Source organism: Hylobates moloch, unplaced genomic scaffold (genome assembly GCF_009828535.3).
Source record: "Hylobates moloch isolate HMO894 unplaced genomic scaffold, HMol_V3 SCAFFOLD_4, whole genome shotgun sequence".
NCBI lineage: Eukaryota > Metazoa > Chordata > Mammalia > Primates > Hylobatidae > Hylobates > Hylobates moloch.
In genome coordinates this window covers 101,412,784-101,433,296 of record NW_026652279.1, presented here as the reverse complement: position 1 = coordinate 101,433,296, position 20,513 = coordinate 101,412,784, and the positions used below count along the sequence as shown (strand labels likewise).

At 33.8% G+C, this 20,513-nt stretch overlaps 1 protein-coding gene across 4 annotated transcripts in view; it reads right to left on the bottom strand.

The window, feature by feature from the left end:
* Window positions 1–20,513, bottom strand: part of COG6 (component of oligomeric golgi complex 6) — a 138,961-nt gene that overhangs the window by 94,284 nt on the left and 24,164 nt on the right. For all 4 annotated transcript variants that reach the window (XM_032150736.2, XM_032150735.2, XM_032150734.2 and 1 more), the window contains exons 5-12: window positions 19,939–20,050; window positions 17,896–17,978; window positions 17,469–17,539; window positions 15,255–15,348; window positions 9,418–9,546; window positions 9,250–9,341; window positions 7,230–7,294; window positions 2,285–2,376 (exon numbers count right to left, since the gene is read on the bottom strand). In XM_032150736.2, the coding sequence (XP_032006627.2) occupies window positions 2,285–2,376; window positions 7,230–7,294; window positions 9,250–9,341; window positions 9,418–9,546; window positions 15,255–15,348; window positions 17,469–17,539; window positions 17,896–17,978; window positions 19,939–20,050 (738 nt within the window). The remainder of the gene's footprint in view (window positions 1–2,284; window positions 2,377–7,229; window positions 7,295–9,249; window positions 9,342–9,417; window positions 9,547–15,254; window positions 15,349–17,468; window positions 17,540–17,895; window positions 17,979–19,938; window positions 20,051–20,513) is intronic.

The following is a 20,513-nucleotide window of genomic DNA, read 5'->3' as shown; positions in this document are numbered from 1 at the left end:
CCACCACTCCCATCAATCAGCTCCTTTCCAGCATTCCCCATCTCAGCAAACAATACCATTCACCCAGCTGTTCAAACCAAAAGCCAAGAATTCATCCTTGACCCCTCACACCTCACTCTATCTAGTACGTATACATGTCCTATTGGCTGTGACATAAATTATCTCCAAAATCAACTACTGTTTACCATTTCTAAGACCATCACCCTAGTCTAAACTCATCATCATCTCTTCTCAGAACCACAAACTGCTTTCTAAATATCTTCCTTATTTTCCCTTTTGTCTCACTACACTACATGATTCACACAGTATCCACCAGAGTAACCTTATAACACAAATCTGCTCAGGTCACTCAAAACCCTCACATTTTCCCCAATCTTATCCACTCAGTATAAAATCGAAATATCCACTATTGCCTTCAAAATCCTGTGTGAGCTGGCCTCTCTCTACCTTTCTGATTTCATCTCCCCCTACTCCTTCCAATTCACTACACTCCAATTCCTGGTCTTCTTTCTAGTCCTCCAAAATGCAAGCTTTTCCTAGCTTCAGTACCAGAGTGTATTTTTGTCATGGACACTCTTCTCCATGATCTTTTCATGCCCAACTCCTTCATATTATTCACATCTGTATTCAAATATCACCTCTATCGAATGGCCTCAAAAATAGTCACACACACATACATCTACTCATATATGATCACTGCCTATACTTTCTACTTCCTTTTTCCTGCTTTATATTCAGTACCCTTATCACTATCTAAAATTATTATTTTATACTTGTTTGTCTCCCCTACTAGAATGTAAGTTTAAGCTCTGTTTTGTTAATTACTGTTTCCTTACCACCTAGAAGAAAGACAAGTATACAGTCAACTTTTTAATTGACTAAATGAGGAAATGTGTGAACAAGTAGAAAAAGTACATGCAAAAAATCAATAAAAAAAGACTGTCATCTTCAATATCATTTTCAAAGATAGAAAAATTGTAATTCTCAGAGCCTAAAAAAACCTATTATCATCTTCAGAATCTGAATTATTTTATTTCTAGCATTTTCTACATTAGAAACTAAGAAATCAATATCTTTAAATAATAAATTTCATGTAGTCCCATCATGGACATTATTAAATAAACATTTTAAAAATTATTTTACCGGCATCTTTTTATAACACAGCATTTGCTATGTCTAGCTTTCAGGTGCCCTTGTGTTTTCTAAGTATTTATCATTCTCTTATTATAGGATGCTACAATATTACAACTGAAACTAATTCATTGCTTTTGAATTATGGGAATGATGACAATAAATTTATATCTAAAATATTAAGGAACTAATCCAAATCCTATCTCTGATCAGTTTTGTAGACTACGACTTGTTAGTTTTGTTTGAAAATCTACTAGTAAGATGTGAAATCCATTTCTTAGCTGTTAAGTTCTGGGTGGCTACTCTCTGTAACTAAAGGGTAGGTGATAACCTTACCACAGTTTTTTGGTACTCTGTAAACTAGGGCTCCCTGAACCTTTCCTGGTAATGTTAGTTATATTCTTCTTAGATTTTTAACAGTTGGCCTACTATTCCTGATACTGGCATAATGTATAACAAATAACTTTTAAATAATTATTTAATGGAAAACTATAAAAACTATCAAAAATATGGCTTGGAAAGACATTGTTTTAACATAACTACACATATAACAGTCTTACAGTGACAGTTATAATAAAACTCAAGGGTATACCACCAAAACACATAAGTAAAGCAAAAATGAGTGCATATTTTGGAGTCAAAGATCACATTTTATATAAGACAAGTGGTTCCTTATCAGATAAAGTTGCTGTTATGTAGAGAAGATAAAGCTATGGTTCTATTTTATCACTTATAGTAAACTAAATGCTAAAGAATTTAGGTTATTTACATCCAGAATAGAACATTTCATTCACTATGCTCTATTGTGAGTATATGGTATAGTTGCTTTAGTTGCCTTGGATGTCTTTTACTAATGCAGGAAGACTCAATAAAGACTTACATTATAGACTTATATTGTTATATAAGGGGTGTGTGTGTGTGTGTGTGTGTGTGTGTGTGTGTGTGTGTGTGTAGAAAGGAAATAATAGACCTTAAGGCATAGCATGTATAATATGCATATAATGATTTACATGGTGTGGAAATCCTACTAGTTATGGTTAGTCTATACTTGGTGTATAATTACCATACACAATATAAAAAGAACCTTATACTGTGCTCTAACTGAAAGAAATATCACACTGGATTTAGAAGCACATTTTGCCATTCTACTTACCTGATTGTATGGTGATAAAATTTGAGGAGATTAGAAATTTTATATAATAAAACTGCCCCAGGTTCAGCAACTATTACTTGCTCAATTCGAACCTATTAAAATATGTGAGAGGAAAGTAAACATTTCTTAAAGTAAAACTTTTTTTCATTAATAACCTATGGTATGAATAGCATAACAAAGATAAAATTTTATTATCGCAGAGATCACAAAATGTCTCCTAAATAATTTCTGAATAGTAAGTCATAGAAGATGGTAAAGTAACAAACATTTTAACAGAGATATACTCTACAAAAAAACTGACCCATTATTTGCAGAATTTGGTTCAAGGCAGTTGTTACCAGAAATATCAATACATTGAGATCATTTGAGATTTATCACCAGTATATAACGGAGTTTGGTTCAATACTAAATTGCAAAGGCAACTGCTACATCCCTAAAACAGATTATCAATGAAAACATACTGCTTTATTGCCAAATATTCAAGAAAAAAATAAAATAAATTCCAGTCTATAAATTATTATATCAAGTTTGTCTATTAATCAAAGAATAGGAAACTAGGCAAATCTTGAATTAGCACCAACGTATTTGCCAAATTATACGACTACCAGGGAAAAATCAGATCTAGTTCAAGATTAACTTGATCTGCCTCAAGATTTAGCAAATATGAATCTTTTCTAATTAAATTCCATCCCTCACTGATCCTTCTTTTGTATTCTCTCATTAATGAATACAATCTAAACTACACTGATAAATGCTTACTTAATATTGTATCTGTCCTTAAGCTACTGCTTATATTCTATCTTCTTGCTTTCCTAACTAGTCTCTAAATACAAATACAGTATAGACATTATGTCTTCTGCCTATTTTACATCTCTGTAGCATCTGGTAGAACAGTATACGCACAACAGATGTTTAATAAATGCTTTTAAAAATTGAACTTTCTCTGTATTTAGATTTTGGCATATGTCATAAAACAAATGTGATTTGCTAAAATGAGATTTTATATCTGCATACAAAAACCTCTTAGATTACAGAAATCAATTTACCTTTACAAAAATATGTTTATGAAATTGATTGATCTGTTGGTATAGGTGATAGACTATCTAATTACCACAATACCATGGATCATGAATGGCATTTGAACTTAAAAAATATTTTTCCATAATTTATTTTTAAATCAAGGCCTTAACAGTGACTTAAATTATACGTTACATCAATAAAAGTGATATTTTCTTAATTTTAATATAATTATTACAGCAAAATATAAAAAATGTTAATTGTAGGCAAACAGCTCTTCACTAGCAGATTTTAAACACCATCTCAGCTATCTGGCCACCTGCCTTCCAGAATTTTGAGGCATCAAGAAAATATTCTTAGTTCTGACTCCCTTAAGAAAGAGAGAAAAGAGGGGAGAGAGAGAAAGAAAGAAAGGAAAAGCAAAGAGGGAAGGGAGGGAGGAAGGAAGAAAAAACAAAAACAATTTCCAACTCTCTCCATGAATATAAAGGTTTTGAGGGAAAGTGGCAATAAAGAATACAACAGCTACAATACAAAATACAACAGAGAAAGGCTGGAAAATCAGGAGACTGGCAAATAATACACCAAGAATGCTTTGTTTGCCACACAGAAATAAACACTCTGTCTTATGAGAGCTATATAAGAGGGTAACCATTTTCAGCAAAACCCAACAGTCACAGGACAAACAACAAAAGACAAGAGAAACAAAAAGTAAAAAGTAAAAAAAGGTCAAAGAGACTTAAAGAATTGGTGGTAGCAGCAACTGGCTGGAAATTATCACTGTGATGACAGTGGAGGGAAAAATCATTAGCAGAGCTGGAAAGCAGCAATGGGAATAATGGCTCAGATATAAAGTATGTTGGAACAGACCCTGGCACATCATAAGCACTCAATAAATCCTAACTGCATTACGAGAAGCAGCATCGACCATAAAGGCAGATATTAAAAGTAGCAAAATGAGCTTCAGGCACCCTGACAGCAGAGAAGGTAGGGAAGAGCTAAAAGACAGAACAGTGGCTCTCCTCTCCAAGGCCAGAGACAGAGCTAGAGCACAAGTGAGAGCAAGAGAAAGAGAGTGGGTTTGTGTTCATAAAGAGGACACGGATAGAAGGGAGGACTAAAAAAGATGATGACGAACCTACTTTACCTTAATATCACAGACAGCTGCTCAGGGTAGACATCTGTTCCTATGTATACCTCAATCTGAGGGCCCAATGACTATATTGTATACAATATTCAGCTTTATTTTCCATGTCATTGATCTTTTACACATACCTGCTTTCATAGAACCCACCATAATCTAAGGTCTGTAGCGTACACTACACTAAAGTTTTTATTAAAAGAGAAAATTCAAATGATAGCTGGTAATCTCTCAGCAATCTAAAACATTCACAGAAAAGAAGGATTTTATACCCATGGGCTTGAAAAAAAAATTAATATATTAGTTCTGATCTTTCTAGCTACAGTTTTGGAATAAAGATATGTACAAAGTAACAGGGTTGATGCTGATGAGCCACGGTACCCCCTACACAACATACGCAATCTTAAACTTAGAGCACCGATTCTTTAAACTGGCAATAGGTTTACAGATCTTATCTTAATGCACACAGTTACAAATATTTAATCTACTACCTATAATGTTTCACTTTACTAAGACAAAGAAAAGATTAAACAAGGTAGAATAAGTCAAATATATAGTTTCTCAAGGATTATCTCCCATTACCACTATAACCTTTTCTTTATGTTTCTAAAAATCAAAATCTCTTATTCTAAAAAAAATTCATTTCTACAAAGAAGAATGATGGACAGAAAAGTAGCCATAACATCCAATATTATATGTCATTAGAAAAAGTTTAGCTGCTTATCAATTAGGAAGAAGAAATTTCGTATGAGTGGGATTACAAAAGCAGATTGATCACTAGAAAAATTTAGAATTATAATTGCAAAAGAAAATATTAAAGTCGAAATTTTTTTCCTCAACTAACAACTATCTCACTATCTCATACAGATAGTGAGATAACAACTATTTCACTATCTCATACAGAAGAAAAATTCTTAAAATAGTGTAACACTATCAGTATATAAGGAAAGGAAGGTATGAGAGTTGCTGGATTATATATCACTATCAAGCTAATTTGATATGTACCTATTGTGAACACCTGCTAAATATTCTCCGGATGCAATATATATTATCATCATATGGAAAGATTTGAAGTTTCTGCCATTTCAGAAAAGGAATTTTTCTTCATTTTACAACAAAAAGATACTTGTCTGCTTACTAGTGTCTTCTTTACTTTTGGCATCTTACATTTAAATTTGCCAGCAGATCACAATAATGTCCTACAATTGTCATAAAGATCTTTCCGGGTATGTACATTAAAGGAAGATGAAGTGAGAATTTCTAAGTACATTTTAAAACAAAGGCAGACTTCAGTATATAATGTATTTATACAAGTGGCTGGTATTAGTTTAAACATTTTTAATATAATAATTCTTACTCAAACCAGGACAGGAAACTGAAAAGTCCACTATAACCCTTAGATTCTAAAATTATAATATTTACAAAATTACTTTTTAAAAAGAAAAGGAAAAGCATACACCTACTATACACCCATGAAAATTATAAATTAAAAACTTCTTTAAAAAAGAAAGAAAAGTTGTAAAAAGAAACAATTACATAAGCAAGGAAGGGGGGAAGGTAAGGCAGATAAAGTAAAATTTACTTATCAAAGTGACCAGGAGTTTAATTTAACTATATGAAGTTATAAAAAGGTATAAAAGCATAGCAAAATAAATTTCATTTTATTCTTCCTCTTCTTCTATCTTTCCAGTAACTGCCAGTATACAAAATAAACAACATTTATATAAGTTATATATGTCTACATCAAACTATGACAAGTAAATATTTCATTTGGGAGAAATAAGTAAAATAATTTCAAGATACTCTGCCATTTATTTACTGAATATACAGTTAGGTCCTATGAGATCAAGTTAGAGTAACAGTTAAATTTGTCAATATAATCAGTTGTCACAAAGTGTGTCATCTGAGATTTCCTTGCCTGAAACATACACCAAAAAAAAAAAAAAAACCTTAGAAATAAAATAAAATTAATTTTAAAGTTCATTTCTTGAAAAATTAATTATTAAACTTCTGGATTTCAATTTCTATGTACGAAATTGAAGTCAATCAAGGAAGTTGGTTTACAAGGAAAAGTAAACCAACAATTGCCAAGTATTCTCTAAATATTAATAAAGGAAAATAAAGGTATTTACCATCTGCTAAATACTTAGTGTCATAAACTATGTACTTCATCTACACAGTCATCCTCACAGCAACCCTGGATGATAGGTGTTTTAATATACAGGTTCCACGGGAGCATAATTCAGGTGCAGAAGAGTTAAGCGGATGGAATAAGTAAACACAATTAAGTGGCAATATGGGAATTCTGACTCAAATTTGATTCCAAATTCTGTTCCTTGTACTATAAACAGTATTGATGATAATACCAATACATATTATTTTATCCTTGGATTAATCATTACTTATTGCTATGACAAGCAAAAACTCTTCTATGCTTGAAGCAATCAAGTAAACAAAATATTCTTAGTAAATCTCTCTGTTAAGAGTTTATAGATTTGCTGTTTAAATTTAATAGATTTTTTTCTCAATTGAACAAGAAAAATTACTACAGGAAATATAATCTGTAAAAAATAGGTCAATATATGCAAACTACAAATATTTCCAATTTTCTTTCTCAGGAAACTGGCAATTATTATTTTAAAATGTTTCTTACTAGTCTACATTAGTGTGCTAATTTGAAAAAATTATAGATTGTATTTGAGCTGGTATCAGTTTCTTAAGTTCCTACAAATAAGGTAATAATTTAACCAGGTACCATATAGCATATGTAAAAACAAAATATTTTACCTTTAGAGGCCTGCACACACCTTCAGTGATATGCCCAACAACTTCTTGAATATTTTCTTCAACACCTAAAATTAATTACTACATAATTAATATTTGTTTCCATATTATATCTTGCTTCATATAAGTTCAAAAAACTAACAAATAATATATAATACATATAATTAATGGCACTAATGACTTTTAAAATAACCATAACAATATTTTAGTAAGTTTGATATCTCTTGGGACATTACTGTGTTAACATATTATTAATTGTGATAATACCTAATGTGTGTCTAGAAAGCCTTGTTAATTCATTTGTCTTTGAGTTAATAAAATGAATATTTCTTTGTGAAAAAGATTAAAGTTATAAGACGGAAGAAAAAAAGAGTGTGAAATGTATTAATTGAATGAAGTGATGCCAAGATGTATTAGCATTTGTTTTACAAACATCTTGTTCCAGGCAGTGCTGCTTAGCACATACACTGAGGGTATAAAGATGAAAAATATACCTTGAAATCTTATAGAAAAACTGGTATTTTTGAAACACCAACTATTTATCAAGCTCTGTACTGGGTATTTGACATTTACTGCTTGTAACCACCTTCATTTTTACCGATGGAAAAACTGAGGCTCAGAAGATTGAAGTCATTCCTGTAGAATAACCTACTTCAACTAACTACAATCTATTTTCTTCCTTAATACTGCCTTATATATACTGTTCTAAAACATCTTTAAGGAAACACATTTATTTAAACTGGGTAAGGAGAATAATAACAGAAAGAGAACCTAACGGTGCACACTTTGTGCCAATCTAACATATATGCTAAGTCTAATCTTGATACTGAAGAGTTAGAAGCTATGAGGTTAGTATTACCACCAATTTGTAACACTGACTCACCTTGCAGATAATGTGAACCACAGAGATGTGTGGCTGAGCTACGTAAAATAGTCAAGTGATACCAAGCCACAGTGTCTCTCTTAACTGCCTACCAAAAATAGAACATTTTAAAATCATACACTAAACCCTCAAACTCTAAAACAGGCCTCTTTAGGTAATCACAACTAAGAAGACTTGGAATTCTGTAAACAAGACATCAGCAACTCTCAGCTACAGTTATTTTTCTTCCTTGACATCAAGACAAAAATTTTAAGTACATTTAGTACATATGGTGATGTAGTTTGGATGTTTGTCCCCTCTAAATTCAAGCTGAAATGTGATCCCCAATGTCGGAGGTGGGGCCTCTGGGAGATGTTTGGGTTATGGGAGTGCATGTCTCATGAATGGCTTGGTGCTGTCCTCACAATAGTCAGTGTTGCTTAAAAGTGTGTGGCACCTCCCCATCTCTCTGTCTTGCTCCCTCAATCACCATGTGACATGCTGGCTCTTCCCCTTTCGCCTTCCACCATGACTCTATGCTTCCTGAGGCCTTCACCAGAAGCAGATGTTGGCATCATGCTTCCTCTACTGCCTGCGGAACCGTGAGTCAAATTAAACCTCTTTATAGATTACCAATCTTCAGGTATTCCTTTATAGCAATGCAGAAACATACTAACAGATATGATAATTGTCTTAAAATTTTAGAACAGTGCCATGAGAATGAAAAAAGAGGCTGGGTAGCAGAAATGAAAGAATTAGTAGCTTAAAGACCTTAAACAAGTCACTCAGCCTGTTTACACACAGATAAAGTTAAGATAATATCACCTTGTACCTTTGAAGTGTCATGCAGAGGATTTGAGAAAATGTATGCTAAATATTCCAGAAATTTCTTAAAAGTGCCACAGAGGAGTCTAGGTTTGATATGAAAGGTCATTAGGATGCACTATAAAACTGAACAGTTGAGTGACAGGACAAAGGTGATGGAAGAGAAAGTCTATTAGCAGAATGAGGGGGAATCTAGAGAAGAGAAAGAGTAATCAGGATGCTTATTGTACCATCAAGGTGTTTATCTAAGTGAAGAAGATAGCAACAAGAATAGAAACAGAGATGCTTGTGTTATTTTCTATATTTAGGCATTAGCAATACAATTGGTAGACCCACCTTGTGTAGTTACATGCTTTAAGAGAGCTTCAAGGTGTTCCTTTTCAGAAGCAGTAGCTTGATGGAGCCAAGCCAACATATCTCCCACATACCTAATGAAAACTAAATGTTAATAAAGATTTCCTTTGGAAAAACATCAACTCCTCTTCTGCTGTCTGATTACTATACCTCAAAGGGTCATGAGAATGCATTTCAATTGGTCTAGGTGTACCTCCGGGGCCCCCTCTTGTGAGCGCATCAATAAATCCACGAACAACTGTACTTCTTCTGGCTGTTCCAAATTCATCTAAGGTATATCTAGAAGAAACAAGTTGTATAAAAAATGGTTGGGGTTGTTTCTAATGGCTATATCAGACTATTCATGCAATTTCTGAGACAAGCAAGTACTTAAAAAGCACTTAAAGCTCCTTTGCTTTCAAACAAGAAAAAAATATTTAAGAGATAACTTCAGCAACATTGCTTTCAAACAAGAAAAAAATATTTAAGAGATAACTTCAGCACATTGAAAATTCAATCAAAAAGTAAAAACTTTTACCCCTCCTAAGAATAATGCTGGGATTGGAACTAAAGCAGAGGCAGCAGTAATAAGGGATAAAGCAACGGACTTAGTAAAACTAGGAAAATCAAGCCAAGGTGGGAAGACTTAACTTTTTAGGTTTCAGTATATTCAGTATACTAGGTTTCGGTATATTTCAGTATATATATTTGCAGTCTAAAACGTGATGCTCTACTGTTTTACATAAAGCCATAACAGTTCTCAAAAACCGATTATAATTAGAACTCTGCAATCCAAGGCTGGGTGCAGTGGTTTCACACCCGCAATCCTAGCACTTTGGGAGGCCGAGGAAGGTGGTCATTGGAGCCCAGGAGTTTGAGACCAGCCTGGGCAAAATAATGAGACCCTTTCTCATTATTAAAAAAAAAATAGCCAGGCATGGTGGTGCATGCCTATAGTCCCAGCTACTCGGGAGGCTGAGGTAGGGGGATCACTTGAGTCTATGAGGTTCAGGCTGCAGTTGGCAGTGACTGCTCCACTATACTCCAGGCTGAGCCACACAGCGAGACCTTGTCTCAGAAAAAACAAAAGAATTCTGCAATCCTAAAATTGAGATTTTTCTCTTCTACATTAAAAAAGTCTTCTTTACACATACTATCACAATTTATCACCAAAATTTGCTCCAAAAATTGCTATCCATTTTTAAAAGCTTATTTTGACTCCGATATTAGACATAATAGATGTTCCTTAAATTTACTGACCAATCACATATACAAGCAAATACCTTTTTAAAAAACATGTATTAAGAAGTCACCTATTATAATTGAAAACGCATGGAAAGGCTTTCTAAGGTGAAGGAACTGGTAGGGAAGGAAAGCTTTTAACTGGGGAATAGGACAATTTGGGATTCAAATCATAAAAATGGCCTGGAGATCTCTGGAGTGCCAATTTCTTTGACTCAACTCAGCCTTGTTTCCTATTATCGCCACCATTCCTGACATCCATCCCTCAACTGAAAGTTCTTTCCATTTTAAAAGTACAAAGAAAAAATATATTTTAGCAGTCTTGATGTCAGCAGATTCTAGACTAACTTTTAAATCTCTAAACAGTATTCTACCATACTAAATTTTAAGAATTATGTCAATAACCTACATATAAACAAAAATTACCAAAACTTCCCAAGATACCCAAAATAATTAATATCTTAGGCTACATAGCTTTCTTTCATATGCTGTTAATTGGATGAAAAATCCACATTTTGGTAAACATGTGAAAGATGTTTCACATGTTTCCAAATCAAAGAGAAAGTCTGTAGAACGGGCAAATAGCTATAAATATTTAGGAATATGAACCTTTGTTGAGGACTGTTTATTATTAACTAGACTACGGTTCTTTGTGGGTTTGTTTTCCGTTAAAAAGAAATGGTTTTGAGATTCCCTGTGGTGACATACTAGTACAGAAAAGGGAAAGTGCAATATCCAGCTAAGTTTTGCTAAATTGCATAATTGCCTTGCATTTACTTTCTATTTTTTAAACAAATTAGAACCAAAATGCTCATTGCTATTTTTTCCCTCATGCTCTTAAATTATTAATCCATTTAGTGTGAAGAATGCCTTCTTTTAAATGATCACCTGATTCTCTGAAATAATGAACTTATGACTGCTTATCACACAACAAAATTCACAAGCGTTTAACTTTTTAAGTATATAAAGCTAATCCTCATTCCCAATACCCTACTAACTATAGTAAAAATAAACAGCATAATTTGTTTCTAGGACTGTCCACTGGGACCACAGTTGTAACAGAATCCAGTGAATCTACTGGTATTTTAAATAGGGGGTAAATTACCAAGCCTGGCAAACACTGGAATTTCATCTGTTCAATACTATAAAATATCAATAAACATTAATATTAATGTCAATCCTCCTACAGAACAAATATAATTTAAAGCAAAAACAGCATAAGCCACGTGAACCTTCAATATCTTTAGACATGAAACATCCTTCCCAGAGACAGAGGAAAAGGCTTTGACCAAAATCAGACATTCTTCCAACAATAATCAAAATTCAAAATGGAGCTTTTTCAGAGTGAATGTTCAAATTATGTAAATACTCTCAAATATCTCCAGTTAAAATTAAAAGTCTCATTTTAAAAACTGTGTTTAGCTACAGTAAAAGAAATTCTGGTCAAAAAGCAAATTAAAAGAAGAAAAATTTTTATCAAAAAGCAAATTAAAAGATAATAGTATAGAAGTGCCTCTTTGAAATACAACAAATACATAAAGAAGGAAGAAAAGTCAGCATTGTATGTATTACTACATTTTAAAATAACTTATATTCTAAAGGCTTACCAGAGAAAAGAAATTATCAAATTTTTTCACTTCCATTTATAATTGTACATGATTTATTATTATTAAAAGTCAATAATGCATTAGTATTCTAGTTATATACTACATAAGAAACACTGAGTATGGCAACTTTCCCCAGGGATTTCAATAATTGACATTTTTCTTGCATATAATACTTCCATTATTTGAGACACAATAATGGACAGTGAAGCTTTTATACGTTACTTATTAAGTTCATATAGTGCCATCTGGTGGTTAACATGATACATTATTAAGTTTTCCCTAAATGTAAGGAAACTACCACTTCGAAAATAATTACTTAATGAAAGGTCAATTTTCTCTTTTTTAGCATTCATCTTGTTCTAATCATCTGGTCCTAAAAACTTACTTTCCATCGTCTGGGAAGTGAGGAGCGCCTCTGCCCGGCCACCCATCCTCTGGGAAGTGAGGAGCGCCTCTGCCCGGCCGCCCCGTCTGGGAAGTGAGGAGCGCCTCTGCCCGGCCGCCCCATCTGGGAAGAAGTGAGGAGCGTCTCTGCCTGGCCGCCTGGTCTGGGAAGTGAGGAGCGCCTCTGCCCGGCCGCCCCGTCTGGGAAGAAGTGAGGAGCGCCTCTGCCCGGCCGCCCCGTCTGGGATGTGGGGTGCGCCTCTGCCCGACCGCCCCGTCTGGGAGGTCTACCATGGAGGCCAGAAGCAATGTGGGGGCTGGACGTGGTGGCTCACGCCTGTGGTCCCGGCACTCTGGGGGGCCGAGGCGGGTTGATCACTTCAGGCTAGGAGTTCGAGACCAGTCTGGCCAACATGGCGAAACATATGAAAAATACAACTGACCAACCAACCAACCCAGTGACAACAAAACAGGTCTACCCTGGAGTCATACTCTAATTTTTTCTATTTTCCTCCCTTTCTGATCCTTTATCCCACTTTCTTTTTCTTCCTCTTCCTTCTCCTTCTTCTTTGTCAAATAGAGGATTGAGTTATTATCACTGATCCATATAAAGTCCCTCTCTCATTTATTTTAATTCCCACCCCCCATTTCTATTCCCCGACTTCCCATGTGCAACCTTCCTAATATGATTGATACGTATCTTTTTGTTTGTATTTTTAGAAAATGTTGTTTTTGTGTGCAAAAAAAAATTAATAATAAAAAAAGAAAAATAAAAACTTACTTTCCCACTAAGCTTCTAAATGTCTCTTAAAATCTTCCAAATTGCCATTACTGCCCCCTGCTTCTTAGCATATGCCCTTCACAGATAAACCTTCTTTGCCTCTCTATTATAGTTCCATTCTTTATCTTTCAAGCTTTTTCCCAGATTGCCACGTAGCCCTCAAATACATCCCTCCTTAGTTGACAGCTTTCTAGTCATCTCCTCTCAAAATAAAAATAATATCTAAAATTTAGTGATGTACCAAGCATTACACTAAGTACCTTAAGTGAACAATCTAACTTAATCTTCACATCAACCCTGTAAAATAGGCACTATTATTATCCTCATTTTACAGCTAAGGAAACTGAAGCTTACAAAGGTACAAGGACTTCTCAAAGAAATTTGACTCAAGAGCCCACCTTATAGCCATTTAATATTGCTCCTTTCCAAGTTTTGATAAAGAACTATATCAGTGAAACTTTATTTGCATGGCAGAAGTCAGCTGTTGTTTTCAGGTGCCCAAAACACACAAAGGCTTTTTTTTTTTAATAAAAGATTAACCTTGTGAATAAATATTAATCTGTAGACAATGCAACAGTTGTTAAAATCAAATACCAAATGTTTTAAGTGCTAAAAGACTCATAATCAATGCCAATATGTTAAAGTGAAAAAGTTGGGAAAGAAATTTTAAAGCAGGAATAAACTGCTAAGCTGCTGACCAATGGTCAACATTATTTTATGTATATGCACAACATTCAGAGCTATTATGATCCAGCTGTTGCTCCTAATTCAATAGCCAGTGCAAGCCTTTACAATTAATTTCCCAAAGGTGCATGATCTCTCAATGTATATCTTTGCATTACTGTTCCCTCAACCTGCAAACTATTCTTCCTTTACTTCTAGGAAAACGCCTATTTAGCCTTCAGAACTCACTTTATACCTAATTCCTTAGGAAACTTTCACTGATGCTCATCTCTTTCTCCTACACCAGAATACTTGAGCCACACAGCATCTGGCACATGACTTCTAGACTAGCAATTAGTGTATTCAATTAAAATGCATTTGTTTATCTCTGGTTCCATAAAATAAAGCAGTTTGAGGGCAGTGCTTTACTGACATTGTGTTTCTAGAATTTAAAATGGTGCTTAACACATAGTACTCAGTAAGTAACACTAGGGTGTTATTATTTTACACAGCTGTTCAGCATTTGTGTTCTGTGACATTATAATAGGATAAGTAGTGTTCCAATCAGAAAGTAATGGGGAGGTCCTCTAAAAATAGTATAAGCAGCATCTGAAAGGGATGATTCAAAGCAGGATGCACTACCTTGGTAAGAGTCCCCTCGTTTCCTGTTTTCAGAATTATTAATATCGTCAACCCCTACATCTACCTAAAGCTTATGCTCATACTACTCCAGGCATTAAAGTATTTACTTTTTATTTTATAAAAATTAAGAGAATAAAATTAAAATATAAAATAATAAAAAATATATCAACAAATATAAAATGCATTAAATTCTTATCCAAAACATTACCACATAGCTCTTGTTTGGCATCAATTACAGGATCAAAGACCTAGGCCCTCTCCTCCTAAATCCTATTAACAGAACCTTGATATTAAATATTCTTTTTTTCATCTCTGCATACCATATTTCTCAGTCCTGATATGACTTCAGTCTCTGTAGGGAAGTATTCATACAGGAGTTTTAGTTACTTACAATTCTAAGGGAGTTAATGAGACAACAGGGGAAAAGTCACTGAACCTCTATATAAGTAAGAGGTAGTCTAGATACAGAGACACTTTGGTTTCTCTTTCCATATTGTATTCTGTAGTATGTAAAATTCAAATAAGCTGATACCTCATGAAACAAATTCAAGTTAAGGTGAACAATATTGTTGTAAATTATTATAAATTTTACTCAAACTATTATATACGCTTTTGATAATATTAAAATTTAAAGTAAATTATCAAAAGAAAAGTAGGCTTTCATTTTTAATTAAGAAAAAGTCACCAACTTATATAAGACAGGTCTGTCCTGCAGGGCTTCCATTGCCTGTGTCAATACTGGAGATACGTCACATGATTCTTGTGTCAATGTTCTGCATTCACCTGAAAAATAATTAACATTATAACTTTTGTTAAATTCAGCTTAGATGTTTATTATGTCTGTTGCATTCCAGGAGTCTAAATTCCATGGCGAACACCCCATAAAAAAAATCCTCAGAAAAACCTAGAGAATACACGAATCAAAAATAAATTTATGCTGTCAACCAAACTAAAAAGTTAAGCTTAAGTAGTTATATAACTTTAAATGACCACATATGCTATCAGGTATGCCCCAAAGCTGTATTTTATTATTATAAAACACTAGAGTCCCGAAGAAACCAACCAGTGAACAAGTATTTCCTAATAACTGCCATATACATGACAGTATTAGGGAAGCAGGGAGGAGTACTAAAAAGATATGATCAGTTCCTTCGCTGGGAAGCAATCTTTAAACGGTTTGCTAAAATTGTTAATGTGGTTAACTAATATATAGTGATACAATTATAATTTCAAAAGAGTTTGAATTTTAAACTCTTAAAAATTTCTACACCAACTTTTATTATTCTAATTTTATCTATAAAATGCTCACAAGTGCCTAGAACGTTCAAAGAATTTAGAACTTCTCAGAAATTCCCAACCTTTGGTACACAAAGACTTCACACTAGCAGTATACTTTCTAGCATGCACTGACTGAAAACAAAATATGCATAGAGAATTGAAGACATCTTAAAATGACTTCATAGTCTCCACAAGACCGAGCCCACGGTTGGGAACCACTATGTAAGATGTTGTGGGAGCACAAAGAAATTTGAGTCAATGTCCATGCCTTTGAGGAAGTAGAAAACTAGTGAGATAAGACATGCATGAAAAAAATACATTGAGATGCAATGAGAGAAAGGCAGACAACACTCCAGATGGAAGCAAACAATGTAAAGAAGGAGAGAGGTAGAAAAACAAATATGTTTTAGAGATAAAGACTTAACCAACCAGACCAGAGAATTCCATTTGCACAGCATAGTACAGGAGTAGCTGGTTAACCAAATTTAATTCCAACCCCTTCCAATAGACGGTTGGTAACACCTATTAAAATATGTGCTCCTGTTCCATGCTTGCTTGTTTTAAATATCTTCTCTGGTTTTAACAGGCTATTTTGCAAAATATCTATTGAAACATTTTCAAACAAAACTGAAGCAAATAAAGCATTCCTGGTAGGCAAAATAATGGCCCTCCAAAGATGTCCACATCCTAATCCCTGGAATCTGTGAATATGTTACCTTACATGGCAAAAGGGACTTTGTAAATGAAATTAAGGTAGTAGACCTTAAAATGGAGAGATTTTCTCAGATTACCCAAGTGGGTCCAAGGTAATCACAGAGGCCTCACAACGGAAGTGGCTGGCAGAAAAGTTAGAGATATGAGATGGAAGATGAGGCAGGGGAGAATCAACACGAGAAAATGACCTGACATTGCTGGCTTGGAAGATTGAGGAAGGGGCTGCAAGCCAAAGAATGCAGGCAGCCTCTAGAAACTGGGAAAAACCCTCAGTGACAGCCAGCAAGGAAACACAGACCTCAGTCCTGCAAACACAAGGAACTGAATTCTGCCAACTAACTGAATGAGCAAGGAAACAGATTATCCCTTAGAGCCTACAGAAACAAATGCAGGTCTACCAACATTTAGATTTTAGCATAGTGAGAACCACGTCTGATTTCTGACCCACAGAGGTGTAAGGCAACAAATATGTGTTGTTTTAAGGCACTCAGTTTGTAATAATTTGTTACAGCAACAGCAGAAAATCAGTTTACCACTTACAACTTTACAGTTATGTAAACAACAAGAGACACCTAATCTGCTTTAAGATAATCTAGGGCAGAAACTGTCTTCATTGTTTTATTCTCATATTTAAGCATACTGCTTGGCTGATAGCCGGTGCTCATGATACAAACACAAAAACAGTGTGCTCAAATGTGAAGTTTGTTTTTCTTTTTTAAAATATTTTTGATTACTAAATCAAAATGCATCAATGACCAAGTAAAAATTTAAAAATCAAATACAAATACTATTTTTATTTTTAAAAAAGTTTGATTACTAAAATCAAAATATATCAAATAAAGACCAAGTAAACTTTTAAAAAACAACTACAAATGTTCATGAATCTAGACAACATAAAAGAAATCACTTACTTTGAGCCCATCGGTAAAGTCTTTCATAAGCTGTTTCTTGAAGTAAGGCCATCTGTTCCATAATTTCTAAACTAAAAAAGAAATTAATGATTATAATTTAAATTTTAGTCAACAGATACATCTAAGCACCTAATTATTTTGTTTGCATATTAAATATTATAGCATATTAACTTTTTATCATTTTATGGGATGATTTTTCAATAATTTTCTACAATTAAATAAATGTCACATTTTAACCATCACTTATTTATCAACTGCTGTTTTAGCCTAAACCTGTCAGGGTATAACTTCACCATTCTCTAAAGATAAATAAAGGTTAAACTTCTATTTCACAAAATGCTATATAGTTTCACAAACAATCTAGAATATCTTTAAAATTTTGGAAACATAAGCAGCAATGCAATTAGTTCAATGAGCAGTTACTCACCCTGCCGTTTGTTGATTTGTACGCAAGAGAACTTTGACATCATTATGAATCTGTTTTACTCTTCCCAGTGCCTTGAAAAAATCCTTTAAAATTAAGAATGTGACTTTATGTCCATGCTTGAGGCAAAATTACATTATTTAAAACTGAAAGGTCACTACCAAGGGCAAACAAACTCTTTCACCTATTTTAATGAAGCCTTCCTATACTGATCTCAACTGTCTCTAAGTTTTCATAGACGGTGTAACTGTTATTTATTCACATTTTAAGACATATTAATATATTAATTCAGTTCCTACTATGTGCCAAGTAGTGTTGACAGTTGCCGGGAATACAAAATTTATAAAGACAAAAATCCCTGTCCTCAAGAAGTGTACGTAGTCTAGTGAGAAATGCAAAACTAAAAATTACATTAAAAAAAGTACTGTGTATTACACATCTTATTACTTAAGCCTGGCATTCTTATTGCTGAAGATGATGTTTTATGTATCTGTTGTATACGCATTCTTGCTCCCTCGTCCAAGAGTAGAATGCAAAGTTAAATAAATAGGAGGCGACAGATGCCAAACTGTTGATTGATATTTAAATGTACTGGAGGCTCAGGTTTCAGAGTGCCACAAATAGTGTTCCACCCATGAAAAATAATGGATGTGTTATTTTTCTTTGATGAATAAAACTTAAAATAATAATAATAATAACCTTCATTTTCTAATTTCTACCAAGGGGAGAAAAAATGATATGTCAAATATTTCAAATGCGCAAAGTTCCTCAAAACATGAGGGCAGTACATACTAATACATAATATCTCTATTAATTCTCTCCCCTGTTTACCTCTCTACACCCAAATGACTGGTTCGATTTTAGCCAAGCCAGTAAAAGTGATAACTACTCAGAGACACTCAGCGAGAATCCTTCCCCACCTCAAGAACCCTTCTTGCCCTCTGATTCCACAATGATGACGATAGGCTTAAGTTTACAGTTCTTCCCAGCTAGAAGACCAAAAGATTCCTTTCTGGAAAAATTCAATGTCTTTAAGGAAAAAAAAAGAAATGAAACTTTTTCTTGTTATTTAACATTTTGAGAGGTTTTATAATTCTGTCAGCCAGTTTGGAAAGAATGGAATAGCTTAAAAAATTAATTAGATGAAAAAACAAGTGATTTCTAACCCAAGGAAAGACACAAAGTTATAAAAGAAAGAACATGCAATCACTGTAATGTCACTGTAATGAAAATGAAAAATGTGTGGGTAGGTACTATGGCTCAGACCTGTAGTCCCAGCACTTTGGGAGGCCGAGGTAGGCACACCGCTTGAGCTCAGGAGTTTAAGACCAGCCTGGGCAACACAGTGAGACACTATCTCTACTAAAAATTAAAATTAAAAAATCAGCCAGGAGTGGTGGTGCATGCTTGGATACCCTAGCTACCTGGGAGGCTGAGATGGGAGGATCACTTGAGCCTGGGAGGTTGAGGCTGCAGTGAGCTGTGTTCGTGCTACTGCACTCCAGCCAGGGCGACAGAGCAAGACCCTGTCTCAAAAACAAAAGTAAAAGAAAATAGAAAATGTGGTCTAACTGTACTATGATATATGAAGGAGATAAAGAGAACATATGTGTGTACTATCTGTATTGGGAGAGGAGACAGAGTGGGTAGAAGGCTAAATCCTCACATTTCACAATAGAGAATCAATAGAAAATAGTTAACATAGATAATCAAAGCATATTCTTTTTAACTATAGATCTAGAATATAGAATTTACAAAAGAAGCAATTAATAACATTGAAAATGGTTGACAAAAGACCTAGAGGTGAGGAAGAGTAAAATAGGTGACATAGATTTTCTTTTTATAACTTTATTGACTCTGACTTTTTAAAAAGTACATGTATTACTTTGAAAAATATAATTAAAATACACATCTTAAATTTCCAAACATAAAAGTATTCTCAGATGAAACTTTTTTTAATGGGAAAATAAAGCTTCAAAAAAGCAATTTCTCTCTAATATCTCTAACTACTAAACTTTAAATGATTATAACAGAAAGCCAGGATACCTCAGTAATGGGTCCTTCTCTTGTACCTCGGAGAAGATTCATTTCACCAGAAGTTAGTTGGAACTTGGATAAGAAGGCATCTGCAACTTGTGCTCTTATCTCTAATTTTTGGCTGTAATTTTCAAAACAAGCAATAAAAATCAAGCATCTTATACAGTTGCATAGCTTTAAAACAAGTTCCATCTCAGACATAATAAATTTTTAAAACAAAGGTATGAAAAGTTCTCAACATTTTCAAAGGTCTTGTTTCTGCCTCAAATATTAGAATTTTATCAGACATGTAGGTGATAAAATTAGCTAATATTGTTCTATTTCAGATACTTGCACACAATAAATGGAGTTGATCATTACACAAAAGAAAAAATAAGTCCATGCATGGTCCCTGCATTACAAATTTGCAGCCACTTACAAGTACTTAAATAGTTCACCTTGCAGTTTGCTAGATGCTTTTATAAGAGAGAAATATGTACCTGTTTTCAACCAATTTCTTTTCAGTCACTAAAACAATCCTAAGCCTTTTAAGTTTTCACATGACATACCTATCAAAAATCAAATTTATTAGTTTATTTTATGTT